This window comes from Quercus lobata, chromosome 6 (assembly GCF_001633185.2).
Source record: "Quercus lobata isolate SW786 chromosome 6, ValleyOak3.0 Primary Assembly, whole genome shotgun sequence".
Lineage (NCBI taxonomy): Eukaryota > Viridiplantae > Streptophyta > Magnoliopsida > Fagales > Fagaceae > Quercus > Quercus lobata.
Window position 1 is genome coordinate 20,332,068 of NC_044909.1, and position 22,233 is coordinate 20,354,300.

A 22,233-nucleotide genomic window follows, 5' to 3' on the forward strand; every position below is an offset into this window, starting at 1 on the left:
TAGTGTCATCCTGAATTTGGACGTCCTCATAACCACTTGTTGCAGCCTTTTCCTTGTTTTCCTTCATGGTAGCCATTCCTATGACGAAGAAAACAAAATTTAATTAAGAGAGAGAGAGAGAGAGAGAGAGAGAGAGAGAGAGAGAGAGAGATGGATGATACTTACTAAGTAGAACTGTCTCAAAAATAGATAAACATTTTTATGAATCAATTTTAAGTAGAGAATTGCACGTCACCGGCCAAATAATCCAATTTAAGTTTATTGTCTTAAATAGAAGTTGAGAATGGAAAGCTTATTTGTTTAAAAATGAGGTAAAATTAACTTTAAGCAAATAAGCGAATAAAACACTTACAAAAATTTAAAAAAAAAAAAAAAAAAAGCGAATAAAACAAATTAATTTCTTAATGCAATCATTATTATTTTACATATTAATTTACACAATTAACTAGAGAAGGTGAAACTCGAAAAGTTTTCTATATAACTAGAGAGCTGGGCTGTTATTTGCATTGTGAAAACAGATGTTGTCTACCATTGTTGAGAGGAAATGGCTCTTCTACCATTGTTGCAACAATCATGGCTGGAGTTACACAAAACTCCTTTTCATGTCCTCTTATTTTTTGTCTTAATCCTTTCTTTTGTTTACATTTTCAAGCAATTTAGAAGTGGCGAACCAAAATATCCTCCATCCCTACCAAAGCTGCCAATTATTGGTAACGTTCACCAACTAAGCACACTCCCACACCGTTCCCTTCATGCTCTATCTAAGAAATATGGCCCTATAATGTTCTTAGACTTGGGCTGTGCTCCAACAGTTGTGGTGTCATTTGCAGATATGGCCAAAGAAATCATTAAGATAAATGATATTATTTTCTCAAACCAGCCGGAAACCACGGCTGCCAATTTCTTATATTATGGATCCACAGATGTAACATTCTCACAATATGGCGAGTATTGGAGACAAGCTAAGAAAATCTGTGTCCTCAAACTTTTGGGCCTCAAAAGAGTGCAATCTTTCCAATACGTACGGGAAAAAGAAGTTGAAGTGTGGGTTTGGATCCACGTTCACGTCCACATTTTGACAGTTTTGTGCATTTTGAGCTCCTCCATGAACATTGCACCAAGGCATATCAATAGTAAAAAAAAAAAAGTGAACAGTAATTTTTCACACATATAAAAATTATTTTGCTACTGTATTTTCAGTTTTCAGTTTTCAGTTTTCAGCAAAATATATTGTATCCAAATGGACCCAAAGTATCAATCAAAAAGATACGTGACTCGTGCTTAAAAGGGGCTTCTATCAACCTAAGTGAGATAATAATTGCAACCTTGAAAAATATAGTCACTCGATGTTTATTTGGACAAAAATTTGAAGACAGTGGTAAGAGCAAGATTGGAGAGCTCCCAAGAAGGGTGATGGTGCTACTTCCAGCATTCAATTTGGGAGATTTTTTCCCTTCTTTGAGATGGATTGATGTTCTTACAGGATTTATACCAAGTTTAAAATCTAGTTTCGGAGAAATAGATGCTTTTCTTGATCAAGTGGTTCAACAACATATGATAATGAAAGTTGACGATGGTCTGCCTAATAAGAATGATTTTGTGGATAGTCTGCTCGAACTTCGAAAGAGTGGCAAGCTTGACTTTGAGCCCACTCATAAAAATCTCAAAGCACTCCTACTGGTCTCTCTCTCTCTATATATGTATATATAATATAATATAATATGAGACACATGCTCACACACTATCTAAAGCACAAACAAAGAGAAACACAAACAAATGCTCGAACACACATTTGAAGTCTTATTTTTGTCAAAAATATTTCAGGACATGTTTGTTGGTGGAATTGATTCTACTTCAATAGCTTTGGAATGGGTAATGGCAGAGCTCATAAGAAGTCCTAGTATAATGAAGAGAGCACAAGAAGAGATAAGAAGAGTAGTGGGTACAAAGTCACATATAGAAGTTGAAGATATTAATCAGATGAATTACTTGAAATGTATCCTCGAAGAAAATATGAGACTACATTCACCACTTCCTCTGTTACCTCGAGAAACATCAGCATGTGTGAAATTCAGAGGCTATGATATTCCACCCAAAACAAGAGTGTTGATCAATGTATTCACAATCCAAAGAGACCCTAAAATATGGGATAGGCCAGAAGAGTTCGTCCCAGATAGATTCCAAGACAAACGAGTTGATTTCAAAGGCTTAGACTACGAATTAATCCCATTTGGAGGTGGGAGAAGGGGGTGCCCAGGAATGTCATTTGGTGTTGCTATAGCAGAATATGTTATTGCCATCCTTTTATGCTGGTTTGATTGGAAGTTGCCTAGTGCAAATGCACAAGGGAAAGACTTGGACATGACTGAAGTTAATGCACTCACTGTGTTTATGAAAATTCCACTCAAGCTTGTTGCAATACCTTACTCTCCTTGATCAGTTGATTAAGAGATTCACAGTTATGCTAATAATGTAATTTTTCTTCATTTGCTTGTTTGGTTTTCAAATATGCACTTGCTTCTTATACACTTGTTGAAATCAATGTAAGGGGACTTCTACCTTAATAATAACAGAAACTTCCATGTTTTGAAAACTCTTTCATGCTATTTGATATTTTACCCTTTAGTTTGTACTTATAAATTGAGCACATTGATATTTGACCCAATGATTTTCACAGATTTGTTTTGCCATTTAACACCAATTTACTAACATTTTCGTTACTTAATAGGTTTCTGAAACTATTAAGGAAACTAGCATTTCGAGTCTCTTAGCCTCTAGTTTACTGTAGAAACTCAAGCCTAAGAGACTCGAGTTCCATGTGTTGCAATGCTGACATGGAATTTTAATCCACATAGAACCCAAGTCTTAGAGGCTCGATTTCCTTAAAGCAACCTTAAGTTTATAAAACTTGAGTTTCTAATGGCAAAATTATTGTCGGGTAAATATCCTCATTGAGTTTAACTTGCTTTGATTCTGGTACTACATTTTATGGCGCCCATCTTTGTTAAAATGTAATTTGCAATGGACAAGTGGTTATCTAAGTATTAAAGAAGAAGCAATTGCCAAACTAGATGTCAACAATCATTGAAGAATCAGGTGGCAGCAAAATGATGTTGAAGTAGCATGCAAGTTGACAACTCACATGGCCAGGAGTCATTCAAGGAGAAATGAAGCAAATTTCAATAGTATTCTTGAAGCTTGTAACCGTCCTAACACATCTGTGGAAATTTATCTGACATACATATACGATAAAGACAGCCTACTACTACTACTGTATTGGTCCATAGTTACTTTCTGCTCAAAGCTTCTTGTCTTAATGTATATTCCTTCTTTGCTCTAATTATCTTTCCCATAATTGGCAATAAGGATGCCTTCATATCCTCAAATATGAGTCTATATCAATCATTCATTACTCTCTTCCTTTCTTCCCTTCAGTTTTGGTCAGTGCATGTACATCTCCTATGGGGGTATGTATAGAATCCTTATTATGTAAATCAAAATAGAACTTAAATGCTCCTAACATTGCTTTACGCTAAAACATAAGAGCTAATTATGTTATGACAACCCAACCTTCCGATGATGAGAGGCTATATGAGACAAATAAAAATACATGACAAAGCAATATATGATCGCAGAGATAGATGAAAATATAAAATGCAAATTATTTGTATATCACTTGACCCTCAATTTTCAATAATGCCCCTTATCAATATGTGCTCTGCATCACCAAAATTCCTAAATGAATATAAGTTAAACTCCCTTTTGCTTCTCATTCCTACAATATAGTAATGAATCTATTGAAATGAAGTTATTCACTTTTATTGTTATTCATAGCAGACGAAATTATTATATACTCACAAAATCATTTGCTCCTTTAAGCTAATGATGAAGCCATATATCCTTCTTCTTTGTGTGCTTGAATATACTGCACCTGTAATCTAGAAACTCAAATCAAGATTGTGAGACGTACAACATGAATAAAGTGACTTTGTAGTTGTTCTAAATCATAAATTTATCTTCTTAATCCCTATCTCCTTTTTTGGGTGAATACCAATTTTCATCTATTTCCTTCCCCTCATCTCTCAATTTGACAGCACAAGTCATGTAGAAGCCGAATTTGACTGGTAGAAGCCATCCTAACAAACTTTTGGGGAATTCATATCGACAAACTGGAAATTTATCCAAATAAAGAAGACCCACAAGCCCAAACTCAAATGGGTACGTAAAATATGACACAAACCCAAAAAGAAATTGACTTTTACACAGCTATTCCAAACACAGATAAAGACAGAAATTTATATTATGAGAATGAAAAAGATTATAGAAGACCGGCTTGAGCCTGGAAATCACTCTGACAGACTCTTATACAGGGGCGGAGCCACATAGTGGCTTTTGGGGGCCGTGGCCCCTGCCAAAAAAAAATAAAATAAAAAAAAAATCCCGTTAGACTATGAGGAAAAAAATAAATGGGCCCCCCCAACATTAGACAGCTGGCCCCCCCTACCCATTTCTCACCCATTCTCCCAGCCCTTAATCAAAAATTAGGAACACCCTCAAATTAAATATATATATATATATATATATATCTGTTCTACTTTCAAGCAAAAAAAAAAAGCCTAAAAAAATTTGAACTAAAATCTGAAAAAAAAAAAAAAAAAAAAAAAAGGCCTATGGCAAGCCAATAGATTACAGAATAGCTCGCTCACGACAAGCCCACAGATTCTCAACCAAAAAAAAAAAAAAAATCAATACAGAGAATCAGAAATGAAACCCATCACGTCGCTAGCAGAGAAATCAAACCCCAATATTGTCTATACAGAGCAAAAGCAAAACAAACTCCAGCAAACCAAACACAGAGGTGTTTATCTAAAAAAAAAAAAAAAAAAATCCCCAATACACAAACCAAAACCAAACCCCAACAAACCAAACCCAATAACCCACAGGCACGTCGCCGCAGCTCGCTCGCCGTCGTCGTTGTCGCTCGCCCCTCATCGCAGATCGCTCTGCCTCTGCTCCGGTGCTCGATGCTCCCTCCGGCCCTCCCTCAAGGTATTTCTCTCTTTTTCTCTCTGACTCTCTCTCAGTCTCTCTCTCTTTATCTCACTGAAATGAAAAAAATGAAATGAAATTTTCGCAGATCGTAGATCGATCATCGGAGATCACAGATCGCTCTGCCTCTGCTCCGGTGCAGCGGTGCTCGTTGCTCCCCCTACAATCCGGCCCTCCCTTAAGGTTTTTCTCTCTGACCATCTCTTAGTCTCTCTCTCTCTTTATCTCACTGAATGAAAAAATGAAATGAAATTTATGAACGAGTCTCTCTCTTTATTCTTTAATAGCCTATCTGATCTCAATAAGCCTTTCTCTCTTTTGAACTATGAGTCTTATTGGCTGGCTTTTGCTTTTTTCCTGTTTTTGTCTTTTTAAATTTGGCTTTATCTTATCCCTTTTTGTTGGTTAGTGTGTTGGTGTTGGTGAAATATTGATTGTCATTTAGTGTAACATGTGTTGTGATTTGTGATTGGCATTGTGAAATTTTCTGATTGTAGCTGGCTATTGTGATTGGGGCGCATGTTGTGCTTGTCTGTTGTCTGTTGAGTGGGGTGGGGATGGGGTAGATGGGCTCATGGGGCCAGGTAAACAATAATTAAAGCAATGTAATGTGCAGCACATTACACTGCTTCAATTATTATGCTGCACATGGAATGTATAATGTTCGGATCTTTTAATGTAATATGTACAAGGGGCTAAACAATATAACAAATTAAAGCAGTATAATTAATGACAAATAAATTAAAGCAATATAGTTTATTGTTACGCTAAACAACAATAATTAAAGCTATATAATTAAATTAACCAATACATTATAAAAGACAAATTAATTAAATTATTTTTGTTTTTCTTTGAGGGGTTATTATTAATTAAAGTTGTATTAAAAATGGGTTGACTGTTTAAATTATAGTGGAAAATTTTTTTTTTCTTGAGTATGAATAACATTCATATAACTAAGTAAAAATTTCTAATTAAAATTTTATTTTTTAAAATTCTTTTCAGGTTAATTTTTGAGTCATATTCTTAATGCTAAAAGAATTATGAGCAAACGAAAAACAATGGATGCATTCTTTAAGAAAAAAGATGTTAGCAATTCAGAAATTAGGACACTTGTGGCTGTAGAAACAAATGTTAATACTTCAATGCTTGATGAACACCCCTCCAAATGTCCAAAACTTCAATTTGAAGAGATAGATCATGATCCAGGATCATGTAAACAAATATGTAAATTTCCTATCAACAAATAAGATGAAATGCAACAAGCTTATCTCATAGAAGGTCCATATCAACCTAAAAATATAGACTATCCATACAATGATGATACTCATCGTCGTCGATTTCAACCTTCATGGTTTGATTCACATAAGGATTGGTTGGAATACTCACCTTCAATGGATGTGATATATTGTCTACCTTGCTACCTTTTTAGTAAGAAACCAATAGATCGTCCCGGATCAGATGCATTCATTTCAACACGAATCACGTAAATACTGTCTTGTGTGTGTGATTGTTTTTCTTTTGGCGTTTTGTTTTCTCTATTTTTTTGTTTCTTACAGGTTTGGAATTTCGGTTGAATTCCCAACATGTTCAAGTATATAATAATATATGAAAGTTGATAATTTTGTATCCAATAGACTTAAGAATTATATTTAGTATATCTCTGTTACAACCCAGCCCCCCCAAGTATTTATTCCTGGTTACGCCCCTGCTCTTATAAGCCCCAAAAAGCGTCCTTCTCTTCCTCCATTTGTGTCCACAAACCCAAAACCTTAATGATCCAACAATGCAAGCAAAGCAACCAACAAGGAAAAACTCATAAAAATCCAAAAATTCAATCAAATAAGCAAAGAATATGAGAAAGAAATCAACTTTTTCCCTTAACAGAGAAAGTCTGTAACACAACGTGATTTCCCTAGTCTCTCTCACACTGACTCTCTGCTCCGTTCTCTCTCCCTCACCGCCTCTGTGTTGAAAAAAATTGTTCTTAGCAAAACGCACTGTTTAAAGATTTTCACCCAAACACGTCATTTTGACACAACACTTTTTTTTTTTTTTTTTTGGAGAAGGTTTTGGCACAACACTTGAATAAACCAAAATTACTGTAGATAAGCGTATTGACTCTTTTTATATTGTTAATTAGTAGATTATTATTAGACAAGAACCTTAATTTTTTAGTTTTTGAAATTTTATTTTATTTACTGGATGATGAGGATATGATGTTAGGTCAGTACAATTTTTCTTGACAAATCAAGCCATAGCAACTCGAGTGTACTTGGCCAAGTCTATGTACATCTAATTTCTAATATTGTAGTGTTCTCTTTACATTTAAAGAACTCATGAAACTCAATTTTAATGGTAACTTATCATGTATAAATAATTTTTTTTTGAATTTTAATATAGTTAATTTTTTGGTTTCAATTTCTTCCAACTCTCTCAATCTAGTCTCTACGCTTTGCTCTGTAGTCAGTAGACTCAAGTTACAGAGAACATGTCATATTGAATTATATGTTCACTTTTTTTTTTTTTGGTGTGTGTTCTCTAAAAATCAGTTTTAGATGATATACAGATATGGAGCAGGTTTATAAAATAATTTATATCCATCCTTATTACAATTGTACCTTATAGTTATCATCATTGAAAGAGTCAATTTATTATTTTGTATTTTTTTTTATTTAATAAAAAACTTTTTAATGCATTGTAAGGGTTTGTAGATTGCAATCCTAATGTGCAATCAAACAAGAAGAAGAAAAAAAATTGTTTAAATCTTCTTTAAAAAGTTATGTTTGCAAAACATTCATTTACATCTCAGAAAAAATAAATTTGCTAAAATCTATGGGTAATCTTCATTTTGATAGTATGGGTTTGATTAAGATTTTATTGGGTGATTTGAGTGGTGCCAATGATTTTTTTTTTTTTTTTCAAGAAATACTATTTTACTACAGCTGAGAAAATTATCATTTACCAATTCATGGTTCAGTTAATAGAACGTAATTGTAACTTGTGAGTATTTAAAATTCATATTTTTGCATTAGATTCAGGTTTAGTTTGATTATGGATTTTTCATCCAAAAGAAGTAGATTTAAATGTTGTCTTCCTGAACATATATATCCAATATAAACTATGCAAATATGCAATAAACTAAACTCAAGTAGTTATTTATCTGGGTAGTTATTTACCCAATAAAAAATCAAAATTTGATGATTTTTGATGCATTCATTCATCTTATGCATTTAATTGTAGGAAAAGGAAACTGGGTAGCTGATTAGTTCAAGAAACAACAAAGGATCCTTGAAGGTTGTTTGGGTATGCTCTCTTCTAAACACACAACAAATATATGGTTGCTGTTTTAAATCAATATTCTGTTTTTTATAGTTTGATTGAAGGAATATGAGAGAGTTTGAACGTTAATGTTGATTATAATTTCTTTGTACTAATTTTGATGTTAGGTTTCTCTCAATTTTGAATATTCACTGGTTAGAAAAGTAAGCGAACATGAGCGGAAGCACATTTGGCATATATCACTAAATCAGTTATATCAATTTTGCAAATACAAGATCTTGATCCATTTAATGTAGTGCACAGTAGCTCAAAAAGCAGTTTATAAATGGAGGATCTTAATTTATTTCATTTTAGGTTCTTTACACCCAACTAAAAAGTTATGAATGTTTTTTTGCAGAAAAAATACAGCTTCATGGTTTATGTTTTGACTGTTTTAAGTTCAGACTTAGAATAGTTTGGATTTCTTAGGTTTCTTTTAGTTTGGATTTTTAAGCATGGATTGAGGTTGCAAATTCTTTTTAGTTTGAATGCTTTATGGTAATTACCTCTTACTAAAACACTTCTCTCTAATAAAGAATAAGATATTATGGGTGAGAAAATTGGATGGGGTAGGTTTTTTGTAGGCCATGTGACCCAAGTTTCTAGAGATTGTAGAAGTATAAAAGTGTTTAAATTGATTGGGAGACCATATGCAATTAAGAGCATGATTTATAGCAATAGGCTACCTATTTAGATAATCTTAATTTTTTGGCAAAAGAACATCAATTTAGCCACTAGACAATAAGCTGCTAGCTTTGCATTTTGGTATACCAGTACATATAATCAAAGTTAAACACTTAAACTTAACTTTCCAAAAGAAGCATAAAAAATTCTAAAAATTTCTATGCATGTCCAACCTCTGCAGGAGGTAATTCAATGTCAGCTATGTTGGTTAAGCTGGTACCTCGATGCAAGGGAATGTCAGCATCAAATTCATTGTTCTCAAGATTGATTGTATTTATATGCACCTCAAGATTCATGTAATGCTCATTGACTTTACAGGACACAGGAACTTTCTCAGGCTTGGCCCTGGCATTGTTTTTCTTCTCAACATTTGATAGTCCTGAATCCTTCTTAGTTTTACCATCATTTTCTTCTATTTCCCTTCTGATCTAGATTTATTGGCACTCAAAGGAACATCATTTGAAAATTGAAACATGTTTTTTGGAGTTCTTTTTCTTGGAGAGGACTTCACTATCCCTTTTTGTTTGTTTTAACTTCTTTTCAGAGATCTCACAAACTTTATGTTTTTTGGGCTATTATTAATTTGAAAAGTGTGGGATGATCGCACTATAATATTGGTGTCTTGGCACATCTTAGTTTCACTATTTGATGTTGGTGATAGACATGTTTCCCATGTGAGAATAAAGGGGTGTACATTAAGGAAGGTTTTGGAGTCCTTTAAGGCCTAAAGTAAAAAGGTCTAAGTAGCACAAAATATGGGAAAGTGTTTGTTTGATATGAAGGTTGTTTGGGCAGTGCGTGGATAATGAGTCTTTTTAATAAGGTCCTGTCAAAAAGAAGTTCAACTTGCAACTTGCAAATTAGAATGCAGTAATTCCTAAAAGGACACATGCAATAGTCAAGTTTTTTAGGTTGTGATATATTAGACTTTTAAAATAAGTTGTGTATGTTTTATTATTATGTGGTATCATTACTTTTGAAATCAATTTGTTACTTTTTTTACATGATTCACATTTTTAATATATTTACAGTCTCTACAATACTATGTCTAATATCTTTATGTAATATAACAGGCTGGTGGAAAATACAATTTGATTTTAAATTGAAACAGAGAGGAATTAAACTCTTATATTTAGTTATTTTAGGATACAACTTTACTTCAATGTTTTTTTAATATAATGAATACATTGAATATTTAGTGGAAGACATGAAATAAATGAAATTGAAAAAAAAAAAAAAAAGCCATAGCAAAAAGACATGGTATTGGGACATTTGCCCAATATGTGCAAATAAAAAACTTTTGGGAGGAGATTTAAGCCTAAAATAGTTGCGGCTTTGAGAGATGATAAACTATTTGGTTATGTATTAAAAAGACCAGTATACCCAGTTGGTCCAATAGTAACATAATCAGGTAACTCGTCCAAGAATGGCTTGCTGTTTGATTGGCTAAACAAGCAACCAAATGATTCTGTGGTGTATGTGTCATTTGGGAGTGGTGCAACACTGTCACACGAGCAAATGACTAAGCTATTTGTGTCATTTTTTTTTAATCTAGAAAAATGTATATTTTGTTATTATTTGATAGCTGTTACAATTCTAATGTCACATTATTTGGAGGTTCATCTTAATTTTTATTTATTTTTAATTAAAAAAATTGGTAGCATTCCCATGCAACGCATGGGTTAGCAACTAGTCTTTAGTAAAATACGAGCAGTATACTACATAATATATATGTATATAATTTTTTTTTTTATCATATAAGTCTCAACTTTTTTCTAAAAAAAAAATAAATAAATAAAAAAACTCAACTACCTTAAAGAATGCACGTCTTTTTCTATTTAAAAATATAATACAAGCATTAAATATTTTTGTATGATACTTATACAAAATTGCTACAATTTGAATGAATGGTAATACTCTAATCATAACTATATATTGGTTTGAATGAATGGTAATACTTTGTTCAAAATTCAACAAATCTTACTAATAATTTGGTTTACATTGTTGTAAGCCCGAACTATATAACTCAAACTAAGAAAATTATAGAATACTATTCTGGAAGTATAATAAATGTTTATTATCTTCTCCCACATAAAGAAAGCCTCTTATCTTAAATTTAATTAGTATGGCTCACTTTGAGGATATTTTAATTGGATGCCTTTAGGGCATTTATTAATGTATAATGCTGTTAAAAAATTAGTTACTATTTCTTTTTTTCATAACAAATTTTTTTAAAAAATTTTCTAAACCAATATCTTTAAGATATCCATTAACTTTTTTCCTTTTATAACTTCTCACAAACTTATTCCTATAAGCTTGACTGACTTCTAGTATTTCTTTTTATTAATTGATTTATTTTTAATTTTTGAGAAGAACTTACTTGTGGTACTTTGCTGCACCTAGACATGGCAAAACGGGCGGTTCGGGTCAGGTCAAACGGATTGCAGGTCAAAACGAGTCATTTTAAGTAGGTTAAAAACGGGTTCAAGTCATTCGGGTTGCGGGTCGGGTCGGGTTGACCCGTATTTTTCACATTAATTTTTTTATATAAAGAAAATAACATGTATTTCCCATTTGAAAAGTCATGCAACAAATTACTTGATGTAAAATGCATTACTTTAAATTCACCATATATAATAAGAATGAACTACACTTATTAATACTTATTCAATAATTTTAAAATTATACAAATACTAACATTGCTATCTAAAACAAAATAACACAAAGATAAGTAAAATAAATAGACAAGTTTTATTTCTACACAATATCAATATCTCAAAACATAAAACAAAATTTCAAATGACTTATTAGATAATTCATTTGAAAAAGAATAAAAACATATAAAAAATTTACAATAGTGAAAATTAATTTTATAATCTATTGTCAATTGTGGTTGGCACTTTATTTCAATTTGAGATATATATTAAAGTTTGATTGTTTAGTTATATATACATTGTGTGTGTTTGGGTTCGACTTAAGCTGCGTTGCGTTTCTGTTTTTTTTTTTTTTTTTTTTTTTTTTCACGCGTTTTGTTTTGGAGTAATGAACAGTAACCGCAAATGTTGACTTTCTGCAGTGAACAGTGCACATATGCACTGTTCACGGACTCACAAATTACACTTTTCAGCAACTTTTTCATTAAAAATGGGTCCCATGGTACTATTCACACATTTAAAAATTATTTTGCTACAGTGTTTTCAGTTTTCAGTTTTCAGTTTCAGCAAAATAAGTTCTATCCAAACACACCCATTGTCTCTTTTATGAATATCATATCATTGTTAAGCAACACACATTCTAGGAGATATCATAATTTATTTTGAAAAGCTGTTTATTTTGGACATAAATTGTTAAAAAAAAGGTCTAAGCATTCATAATTTATGTTAATTTGATACTTTGGCTCCACTATTTTCATACTTGTGAATGTTTTTTACATATGTCTACAATTTCAAATGTATGTTTTTAACTATACTCAAATTATCTTAGTATGTACTTTGCTATTTGATATCTAAAAATCTTTACTCATTACAGAATGCTCAATCATTCATCTTTTAATTAATTTGCATGTAGTTATGTAAATGTCTTAATTGTTTTCTTAAAGCTCACAACAAACAATTAAACTAATATTGTCATAATTTTATTTTTTATTTTTACCAAAAAACAAGTTTTAAAAAATGGTTTGACTTTGGGTCAGGTCTCAAGTTGGGTCAAGTTGACCTGCAAAAAGCACGGGTCGAGTCACAGGTCAACCCATTTTTGTTTCAAGTAAAAAAAATTGAGTTCAGATTAGGTATTTTCCGGGTTGGGTCGGGTCAGAAAATTCTGACCTGTTTTGCCATGTCTTGGTGCACCCAAGATGAAATGTTCAATGCATAAAACTATAAATTCACTGGGCATGTACAAGCGAGATACTAAAAGGTGGGACGTGTGAAATTAAAGGGTATGATTCTAAGAATCAAAATTAAGGGACTCCAGCTTTGAGAACAAAATCTAACATGATAATGACTAGTATCTGAATCGTAATTGTCTGAAATATAGTTTGACAGAGTGAATTAAATCACTTTTTATCGTAGGATCTATCTAAATCTCTTATGTATCTATAAGATGGTGATACTTTATGAAATGTCTTTGCTTTCCAGTTGGAAGGATTCAAAAGTAGAAGGATTCAGTGGTAACTCTCACTCATTACTCATGTCATGTGGGACCTCTAACTAATGATAATTATGAAATGGATAATTCTTTGCTTCATTTTTCCATGTCCATTCTGGTTCTGGAACAGCCATTGGGTAATGCTGAGAAGATTCTAATCAATAATTTTATGATTGTTGCGGATGTCGAGCACGGCGGATATGAAATCGAGGAAAACATTGCCTATCTTTTCCTTTCACACTGTTGCATTTCTACGGTCTTTTTGTTTTTTTTTTAAAGTAAGTTCTAAAAAGGAAAAAGAATCAGAATTTGACAAATTACACCTTAGATTTTTTTTTTTAATTAATTTCTTTTTTAAATTTTGTCATATTAGAACCGGACTTTATAAATGGTGACAATTTACACACTTGGTTTCATAATGGTTAAAAACCACAGTCAAAACCAAAAGTTTTCTCTCTCCCTAGTAGGAGTCTTTTTCCTCTCGTTTGAATACGAGTTGTTCCATCCCAAATCTTCCATTTTAGGGACTGTATAGTTTTTCTTTTGTTCTCTTTAGGTAAGAGTCAATAATCTCTAGTCATGGACCCAAGTATTCTCTCTAGCTTATAGAACCTGCAACTCACAAAAGAAGAAGAAGAAGCTATTCCTATCACAATCACAAATTGCTCCAGCCTTTTGGAAGAATGTTCCCTAAGTCTTTTTGGGCGGCTCCTCTCTGATCGACAACAGAACCAACGTGCTCTGAAGAACACCCTTAGATCAGCATGGAAAATGGGTTCAGACATGAGAATTGTGGAAGTTGGAAATAATATATTCCAATTCAAGTTTAGCTCAAAATATCAAATGGAGTGGGTTGAGAGGTGTGGGCCTTGGAGCTTTGATAACAACCTCCTCTTGCTCTGTAGATGGAAAAAAGGGCTGACTTCCACAAATATTACTTTCACCCATTCTCCCTTTTGGGTCCAAATTTGGGGTCTTCCTTTTGAGCATATGTCACAGGATGTTGGGGAAGAAATTGGTAGCAAGTTAGGTAAATTCATTGAAGTTGATAGGCGTTCGTGGCAATCTGATCAGGCAAAATTCATGAGAGTCCGTGTGAAGTTGGAGATTGATAAGCCACTAAGAAGAGGAGCTTATATTGCAAGCTCTGAAGGTGAATGACTATGGCTTACGCTCAAATATGAAAGGCTACCTATGGTTTGCCTCATCTGTGGGAAGCTTGGGCATGATAAAAAACATTGCCCAACATCTGGGGACTGGCAAACTGCTTGCCATCAATATGGAGACTGGTTAAGGGCAGGGTGGACCGCAAAAGTGGCGGCCAAAGAAAGGAACCCAAGCAAGAACACGATCCGAGCGAACTCGAATGAGTTAGCAGAGCAGCAAATGATCCGGCCGGCGACTGGTTCTGCTTCAACATGTCTTGAGGCTTAGGTCTTGTGGGTGGGAAACGAAGCTTGGAGAAGGGTGAAACTTGGGGAAGCGAGGACTCCACATGTGCGGATGGACAACTTGTTGGTGACGTACAAGCTTGCATTGGACCTACAGAGCAGTTGATGAGTGCAGCAATAGGACAGGAATTGAGTGTTTTGGGTTCCTGTGAGAAGTCACGTGGTCAGCTATGGCAGGATTTTTCAATTGAGCATAGAGGCTCTTTCTCCCATGGGCCAAAAAGCCCTGCTCCACAAAGCCCAAAAGGCTCTAATCCTCAAGGGAGCCCAAGAACTAAAGCCCCTTTAGATAAAAATGAGAAAGACAACCCAGAGAAGAAGAATCCAGCCAATGCTATCCAAGTTGGCGTAATTTTTCAGGCCAAAGCTCATGGAAAAGGAAAACAGATTATGGGTAAAGGCAATCTGAAAAAAGCTGCCCGTGCGAAAGGAAAAGTTAGTGATGATCAAACTCTCGCCCAGATGTTGAAGATTGGAACAAAGCGCTTGAGACCGAATGAAGCTTCAAAGGAAGAGAACAGCTAGGCTCCTAAGCGCCTCTGTGAATCGGTCAACTCGAGTCTAGCTGATGCTGTCTTTGGGACAGTTTAAATTGACTGCACTTTTCGGTAATTGTTGGGACCTTGGGCTTATCTTGCTTTTGTTAGTTTTTGTCTTCTTGAAAAGGGAGTTCAACAGGATAGTTTATAAGTTGTTTTAGCTGGCTGGTGTGTATAAGCTTTTTAGGTTAAGGAGGGTCCTTCTTGGTTTGCAGTTCCTGCGCTGGCAGGGTAGTAGCTAGAGGTCTCCTTTCTTCTTTTGTCTTTCATGTTGTATTTCAATTTCTTGAAGCAATGAATCTTTGTTCCCCTTCTAAAAAAGAAAAAAAGAAAAAAAAACCACAGTCAAATGCAATGTATCTAGTAGGAATAAAATTTTGATTGACACCTACTACACCAATGTGGCACAGTTTTGTGGTGGGTTTGTTGTCTTCTTTACATTACAGAGGGGTAAGAAATACAGTAGAGAGCGGATAACAGAGTAATTATTTTTAAACTTTTCTCCCTTGTCTACTGACAAATAACAATATGTCATTTAAAACTTGTTGTGAAAGTATTGTAAAAATATTGTGTACATAACTATATAATTTAGAGAAGTGTTACGTTTATAACATTTTTACAGTACTTTCACAATAGATCTTTATTTTTATTTTTTTTTATTTTTTATGTAAAATAGAAATTCTATTCTAGTTTAATATAAGTGTATATGTGTGTAAAGCTCTTTCCTGAAGATTTGAACCTTGACCCTTATCTCCCACACCCCACAAGCGGAGTTAGGTGACAGGTTATTACCGGTTTTAATTTGAACTTTATCACTGATATTACTTTCTTGTCTACTAAAAACAGAAAATAATAATATGCCATTTACTGTAAAAGTATTTTTTTTAAAAATATTATGTACATAGCATTTCTTTATAACTTAAAAGGATGAAAACTAGCACAAATTAATAATAAAATTAAAAGGGAGAAAGCATTCATTTAGTACAACTACATGTAAAACACCACTTTATTATATTTTCTCCTTAAGTTATATGATACAATGGAGCAAATTTGTTTGAAGCAAAAAAAATAAATAAAATATGGAGCAAGTTGTTGTGTTGGGACCACCAGGATCTAACGTGAAGGCTGAAGTTGTTGAGTTTGTTAACGTTAGTTTGTTATTTGGCTGATTCTAGCAGAGTCTTAGGAGTTTTTTGCGTAATTTTCATTTGTAAATGTTTCCAATCACATTTATTGTGACATTAGTTTGTAGCAAAACTTGTAGTGCTTTTAACTTTTTTTTGTTTTGTTTTGTTTTTGTTTTTGTTTTTTTTTTTTGTTTTTTGTTTTTTGTTTTTGTTTTTTTTGGGTTGTAAATCCTCCATATGGAATTGAATAAATCAACAACATTATCATCCAAAAATTATCTCTTGAGGAGGCCCGAATTACGTCCAACTAATCCAGAAATTATCATTTTTTTCCTCAGATAAGCCATCATAGGTAACGAGATAAAGAACAGAACATCATGAGCATTTTTTTAATAGGTATCACACGATTTTGGACTTGCAAAACCAGATACGCTTGTTAGAACAATTTCTAGTCAAAGAAATATACGGAAAAAAAAAAAAAAAAAAAAAAGTCTCGGTGAGTCTTTACGCTGCTCTTGATTTTGAGTGATTCTTAGATCAAATATAAATGGATAGAAGAAATATATTAGTTTTATTATTATTATTATTTTTTTTTTTGTGCGGACATGAAGTTATATAGAATTGTTGTAGAGTTTTTCAAATAATGAGGATGTGGATAGTAAGCATTTTCCAAGTAGCGACTAGAGGAGAAATTATTCAGTAAACTGCAATTATGAGAAAGCTTAAACAAACTTTAATTTATTTTACTTTTAAATGTTTTCAACTTTATTTATCTTGTTAGATTCACAGGAATTGGACAATACTGCAACTATTAAAGTAATAAGCTGTTGAAAACAGAGTAATTTTCTGTTCGAGCGTTGAATTAAAAATTTCTCTTTTCTGTGACTTTCATTTAGTTCAGTTGGTATATTGTCTGTGGTGATCAAATAAGAGATTTGAGGTTCAACTTTTATATAAACTCTCACTAAAAACTAACCGGTATCTAGACATGATGATAAAGAGCAATTGAATCGGATAATATTGGTTAAAATTCTATTCTATACGTAAAAACTTGTCATTTTCAAAACCTGATCCCCTACCATTAAATGAAAGAGTATATAAATACTGTAACAAGCTACTGAGTTTTACTGCGCAGACAAAATATGAAAAATATCGCCAAGTGGAGGAACCTCAGAACCATTTGAAGGTCAAAAGTCAAGCTGAGAATATTAAGGCAGATATTCCTTTCCACTAAAACTTGCCCATTCAAATCTTGATATTGTCAGCTCCCATGATACTTTGAATCTCTATAGATTCTCAACAGAACATAGAAACCTCTATCTGCATCATGTATTTTAGCTAATAGCTATAATTTTTTTGTCCTAGAATAAGAGATTTAGGTTGGTCGGCTGATGAAAGAGTAATTATGACGTGTAAAAGCAGAGATTTCAAATCCTATAGAATCTATTAAAAAAAATTCTTTACACATTTGTTCTTAAAAACTCAGAAAAGCTAGAGATTCCAACAACAACTTGAGAGCCAGAGAGAGAGAGAGAGAGGTTTACACAGTACGCACAATTCTTTTTTAAGACTGGGTAGGTAGAGAAAAACTAGGGAGGTATAGAAGGTGATGGAGCTGAACCAAAGTGAGGGGATAGTCAAAGCCAAGAGGCCCATGACAAAGCCAGAGAAGGTGGTGGAGATGAACTCAGATGATCAGAAAGCGATTCGAGACAAGACAGGGTCAAGGTTCACACCAAAGAATGGGATACTGTAATTCCAGCAAAGAGGAGGTTAGTTAAAACAATGATGCTTGATTCGATTGTCAAATCTGTTGCCTCCCTTCTCCGTTCTCTTTGTTCCTCTGCCTCTGAAGTCCCCAAGGCCGCCCTGTCTGAAAAGTCCAGCAGCAGCTCAAAGTTGGTGCCACTTCCACCTCCCAATTCATCAAATAGCAAGTTACAAGAGTAACATATTTCCAGATATAATGTTGCACTGGTCTTCTGGAACGATTTCAAGGCCGCTGTTTGATCTTTTCTTTGTCTTCCTCCCCTTCTTTTGGTGGTAATTAACCGATGTCATGTATAGTGCATTTCAAACATTTAGGTTCTGTTTGGATAAAACTTATTTTACTGAAACTGAAAACTGAAAACTAAAAACACTGTAGCAAAATAATTTTTAAATGTGTGAATAGTATCGTGGGACCCATTTTTAATGAAAAAGTTGTAGAAAAGTGAAGTTTGTGGGTCCCGTGAACAATGCACGGACCCACTGATGTGCTGAAAAGTCAAAGCTATTTCAGCTAAAACTGCGTGGGAAAAAAAAAAACAACAAAACAAAAGGACCAAAACGCAACGCAAACGCAAACGCCATCTATCCAAACCGCACCTTAGTATTATAATTAGGGGTGGAGCCACATAGTGGCTTGGGGGGGCCGTGGCCCCTGCAAAAAAAAAAAAAAAAAAATCCATTATGACTATGAGAAAATAAATGGGCCCAGCCCAATATTAGACAGTACCCCTACATTTCTCACCCTTCTCCCAGCCTCATCAAAATTGAGGAACACCTCAGAATTAAAAAAAAAATAAAAAAAAAAAAAAAAAAAAAAAAATGTTGTAACAGAGCAAGCCCACGGCAAGCCTAAGCCCCACGGCGGCCCAATAGATTACCAGAGTAGCGATCGCTCACGGCAAAGCCACGGCTTTTCTCAACCAAAAAAAAAAAAAAAAAATCAATACAGAGAATTAGAAATAAAACCCATCACATCGTTGGCAGAGAAATCAAACCCATCACGTTGCTGGTAGAGAAATCAAACCCATCACGTTGCTGATAGAGAAATCAAACCCCAATACTGTCTATACAGAGCAAAAGCAAAATAAACTCCAGCAAACCAAACTCGCTCGTCATTGTCGTCGTCGCTCACCCCTCATCGCAGATCTTAGATCGAAGATCGCAGATCGCTCTACCTCTGCTCCGGTGCTCGGTGCTCCCTCCGGCCCTCCCTCAAGGTATTTCTCTCTTTTTCTCTCTAACTCTCTCTCAATCTCTCTCTCTTTATCTCACTGAAATGAAAAAATGAAATGAAATTTATGAACGAGTCTCTCTCTTTATTCTTTAATAGCCTATCTGATCTCAGTAAGTCTCTCTCTCTTTTGAACTGTGAGTCTCTTATTGGCTGGCTTTTGCTTTTTTCCTGTTTTTGTCTTTTTAAATTTGGTGTTATCTTATCCCTTTTTGTTGGTCCGTGTGTTGGTGTTGGTGAAATATTGATTGTCATTTAGTGTAACGTGTGTTGTGATTTGTGATTGGCATTGCAAAATTTTCTGATTGCAGCTGGCTATTGTGATTAGGGCGTATGTTGTGCTTGTCTGTTGTCTGTTGAGTGGGGTAGGGAGGGGGTAGATGGGCTCATGGGGCCGGGTAAACAATAATTAAAGTAATGTAATGTGTAGCACATTACACAGCTTTAATTATTGTGCTACACATGGAATGTATAATGTTCGGCTCTTTTAACATAATATGTACAAGGGGCTAAACAATATAACAAATTAAAGCAGTATAATTAATGGCAAATAAATTAAAGCAATATAGTTTATTGTTACGCTAAACAACAATAATTAAAGCTATATAATTAAATTAACCAATACATTTTTTGTTTGAGGGGTTAGTATTAATTAAAGTTGTATTAAAAATGGGTTGACTGTTTAAATTATAGTGGAAATTTTGTTTTTTTCTTGAGTATGAATAACATTCATATAACTAAGTAAAAATTTCTAATTAAAATTTTATTTTTTAAAATTCTTTTCAGGTTAATTTTTGAGTCATATTCTTAAAGCTAAAAGAATTATGAGCAAACGAAAAACAATTGATGCATTCTTTAAGAAAAAAGATGTTAGTAATTCTGAAATTAAGACATCTGTGGCTGTAGAAACAAATGTTAATACTTCAATGCCTGATGAACACCCCTCCAAATGTCCAAAACTTCAATTTGAAGAGATAAATCATGATCCAGGATCACGTAAACAAATATGTGAATTTCCTATCAACAAACAAGATGAAATCCGACGAGCTTATCTCATAGAAGGTCCATATCAACCTAAAAATATAGACTATCCATACAATGATGATACTCATCATCGTCGATTTCAACCTTCATGGTTTGATTCACATAAGAATTGGTTGGAATACTCACCTTCAATGGATGCAATATATTGTCTACCTTGCTACCTTTTTAGTAAGAAACCAGTAGGTCGTCCCGGATCAGATGCATTCATTTCAACACGAACCACGTAAATATTGTCTTGTGTGTGTGATTGTTTTTCTTTTGGCGTTTTGTTTTTTCTATTTTTTTGTTTCTCACAGGTTTGGAATTTCAGTTGAATTCCCAACATGTTCAAGTATATAATGATATACGAAAGTTGATAATTTTGTATCCAATAGACTTAAGAATTATATTTAGTATATCTCTGTTACAACCCGGCCCCCCCAAGTATTTATTCTTGGCTACGCCCCTGATTATAATATTTATCAACTTCAATTATGTTACGTGTCATTAAAAAGAGATGATAATTAAGAATATGATAATACTTGACAGTATTGAAAATAACACGTTTAATGTTTGAGGTAATTTTCATTTATCTTTTATGTTTCTATTCTCAAGGACGTAGTTGTTTTGTAGACCAAAGACTCCTTGGAATTTCTTTAAAAAGAAATTCTAGGTATATATATATATATATATATATATATATATGAAAGTAAATACAAAAAGTTAATATATGGTCCGCCAAATTGAATCTAAAAAATAAAGAGTAATGCTAAGAATAATATGAAATTTACTATTTAAAACTTACAAAATGCATGATATGTTACCAATTACAAAAATAAAAATAAAATTCCAACATTAATTTCTTGGCACCAATTATATTCATTACATCAATGAATAAGCTTTATCTTGTAAAATTTATATGGTCATCACTTGATCCATATGTGGTTTGTATTAAAGTGTTGGCCTAGGGATTCAATTGAAAACTAAACCTTTCAAATTGAAAGTTGACCAAAATTATACAGGGGAAGGAGTCACTTAACCTAAATATGTTTGGTATTATAGCTAGTTTGCTTAATTGATATTTGAGACCTAAATTAAAGTTAAAAGTTTAGGATTTTCAATTTTGAGTGATTTCATTCTGCTTGGTTCCACCTTATAGATTGTTTGATTACTTCTTATTTTTTGTAATCCTATATATATATATATATATATATTAAAGAAAACTAGTTAACAACACGAATTAGTTTTTCTAGTAAGAATAATATTTGACATACAATAATGTTAAACATGAGTTACAATTTTCTGGTTGATATTTTCTCCCAAAAAAAAAAAATTTCTGGTTGATACTATTTCCTTTATAAAACAGTTGAACTACAGTCAATAAAGAGGTATTTTAAGACAAGAATAGTGTCAAAAGTCAAATTAGGCTTCAAAATAACATAAAAGGATTTCTAGTGGATTCTTTGATATATTTTATACAATGAAAGGAAAATTTTTATGATATTAATTATGCAACTAAACATAATGAATTCTGTGGCAAGGCAAGGAAAATTTTTATGATATTAATTATGCAACTAAACATAATGAATTTTGTGGCAAGGCAAAATAGGCCAAACTAGCTTTTTACCTCACACAATTAATTTATAGAGTTGGGATTCCAATCAACCTTTGTTACCCTTGTTTAAATGAGCCAAACTTAAAATGAGAGAATAAGTGTTAGGAATGAGTATGAGACAAGGAAATTGACTAACAATAGTCTCGGATTGCTTAAATTATGTTCCTGAGGATTGGACCGAGATACAGATTTACACTTTTTTTTCTTTTTTTTTTTGGATAAACCAGATTTACACTTGTTCTTAGATTACAACGATGTAGCTTTTTTTTTTTTTTTTTTT

The 22,233-nt window shown here is 33.2% G+C and overlaps 1 protein-coding gene across 1 annotated transcript; it reads left to right on the plus strand.

Moving 5' to 3' along the window:
- Nucleotides 1–544: 544 nt before the first annotated feature.
- On the plus strand, nt 545–2,532 carry LOC115993884 (cytochrome P450 71A1-like). Its single transcript, XM_031117869.1, has 3 exons — nt 545–1,048; nt 1,267–1,680; nt 1,825–2,532. The coding sequence occupies exons 1-3, from the start codon at nt 545–547 to the stop codon at nt 2,434–2,436; spliced, it is 1,530 nt and encodes a 509-aa protein (XP_030973729.1). The 3' UTR covers nt 2,437–2,532.
- Nucleotides 2,533–22,233: the final 19,701 nt, after the last annotated feature.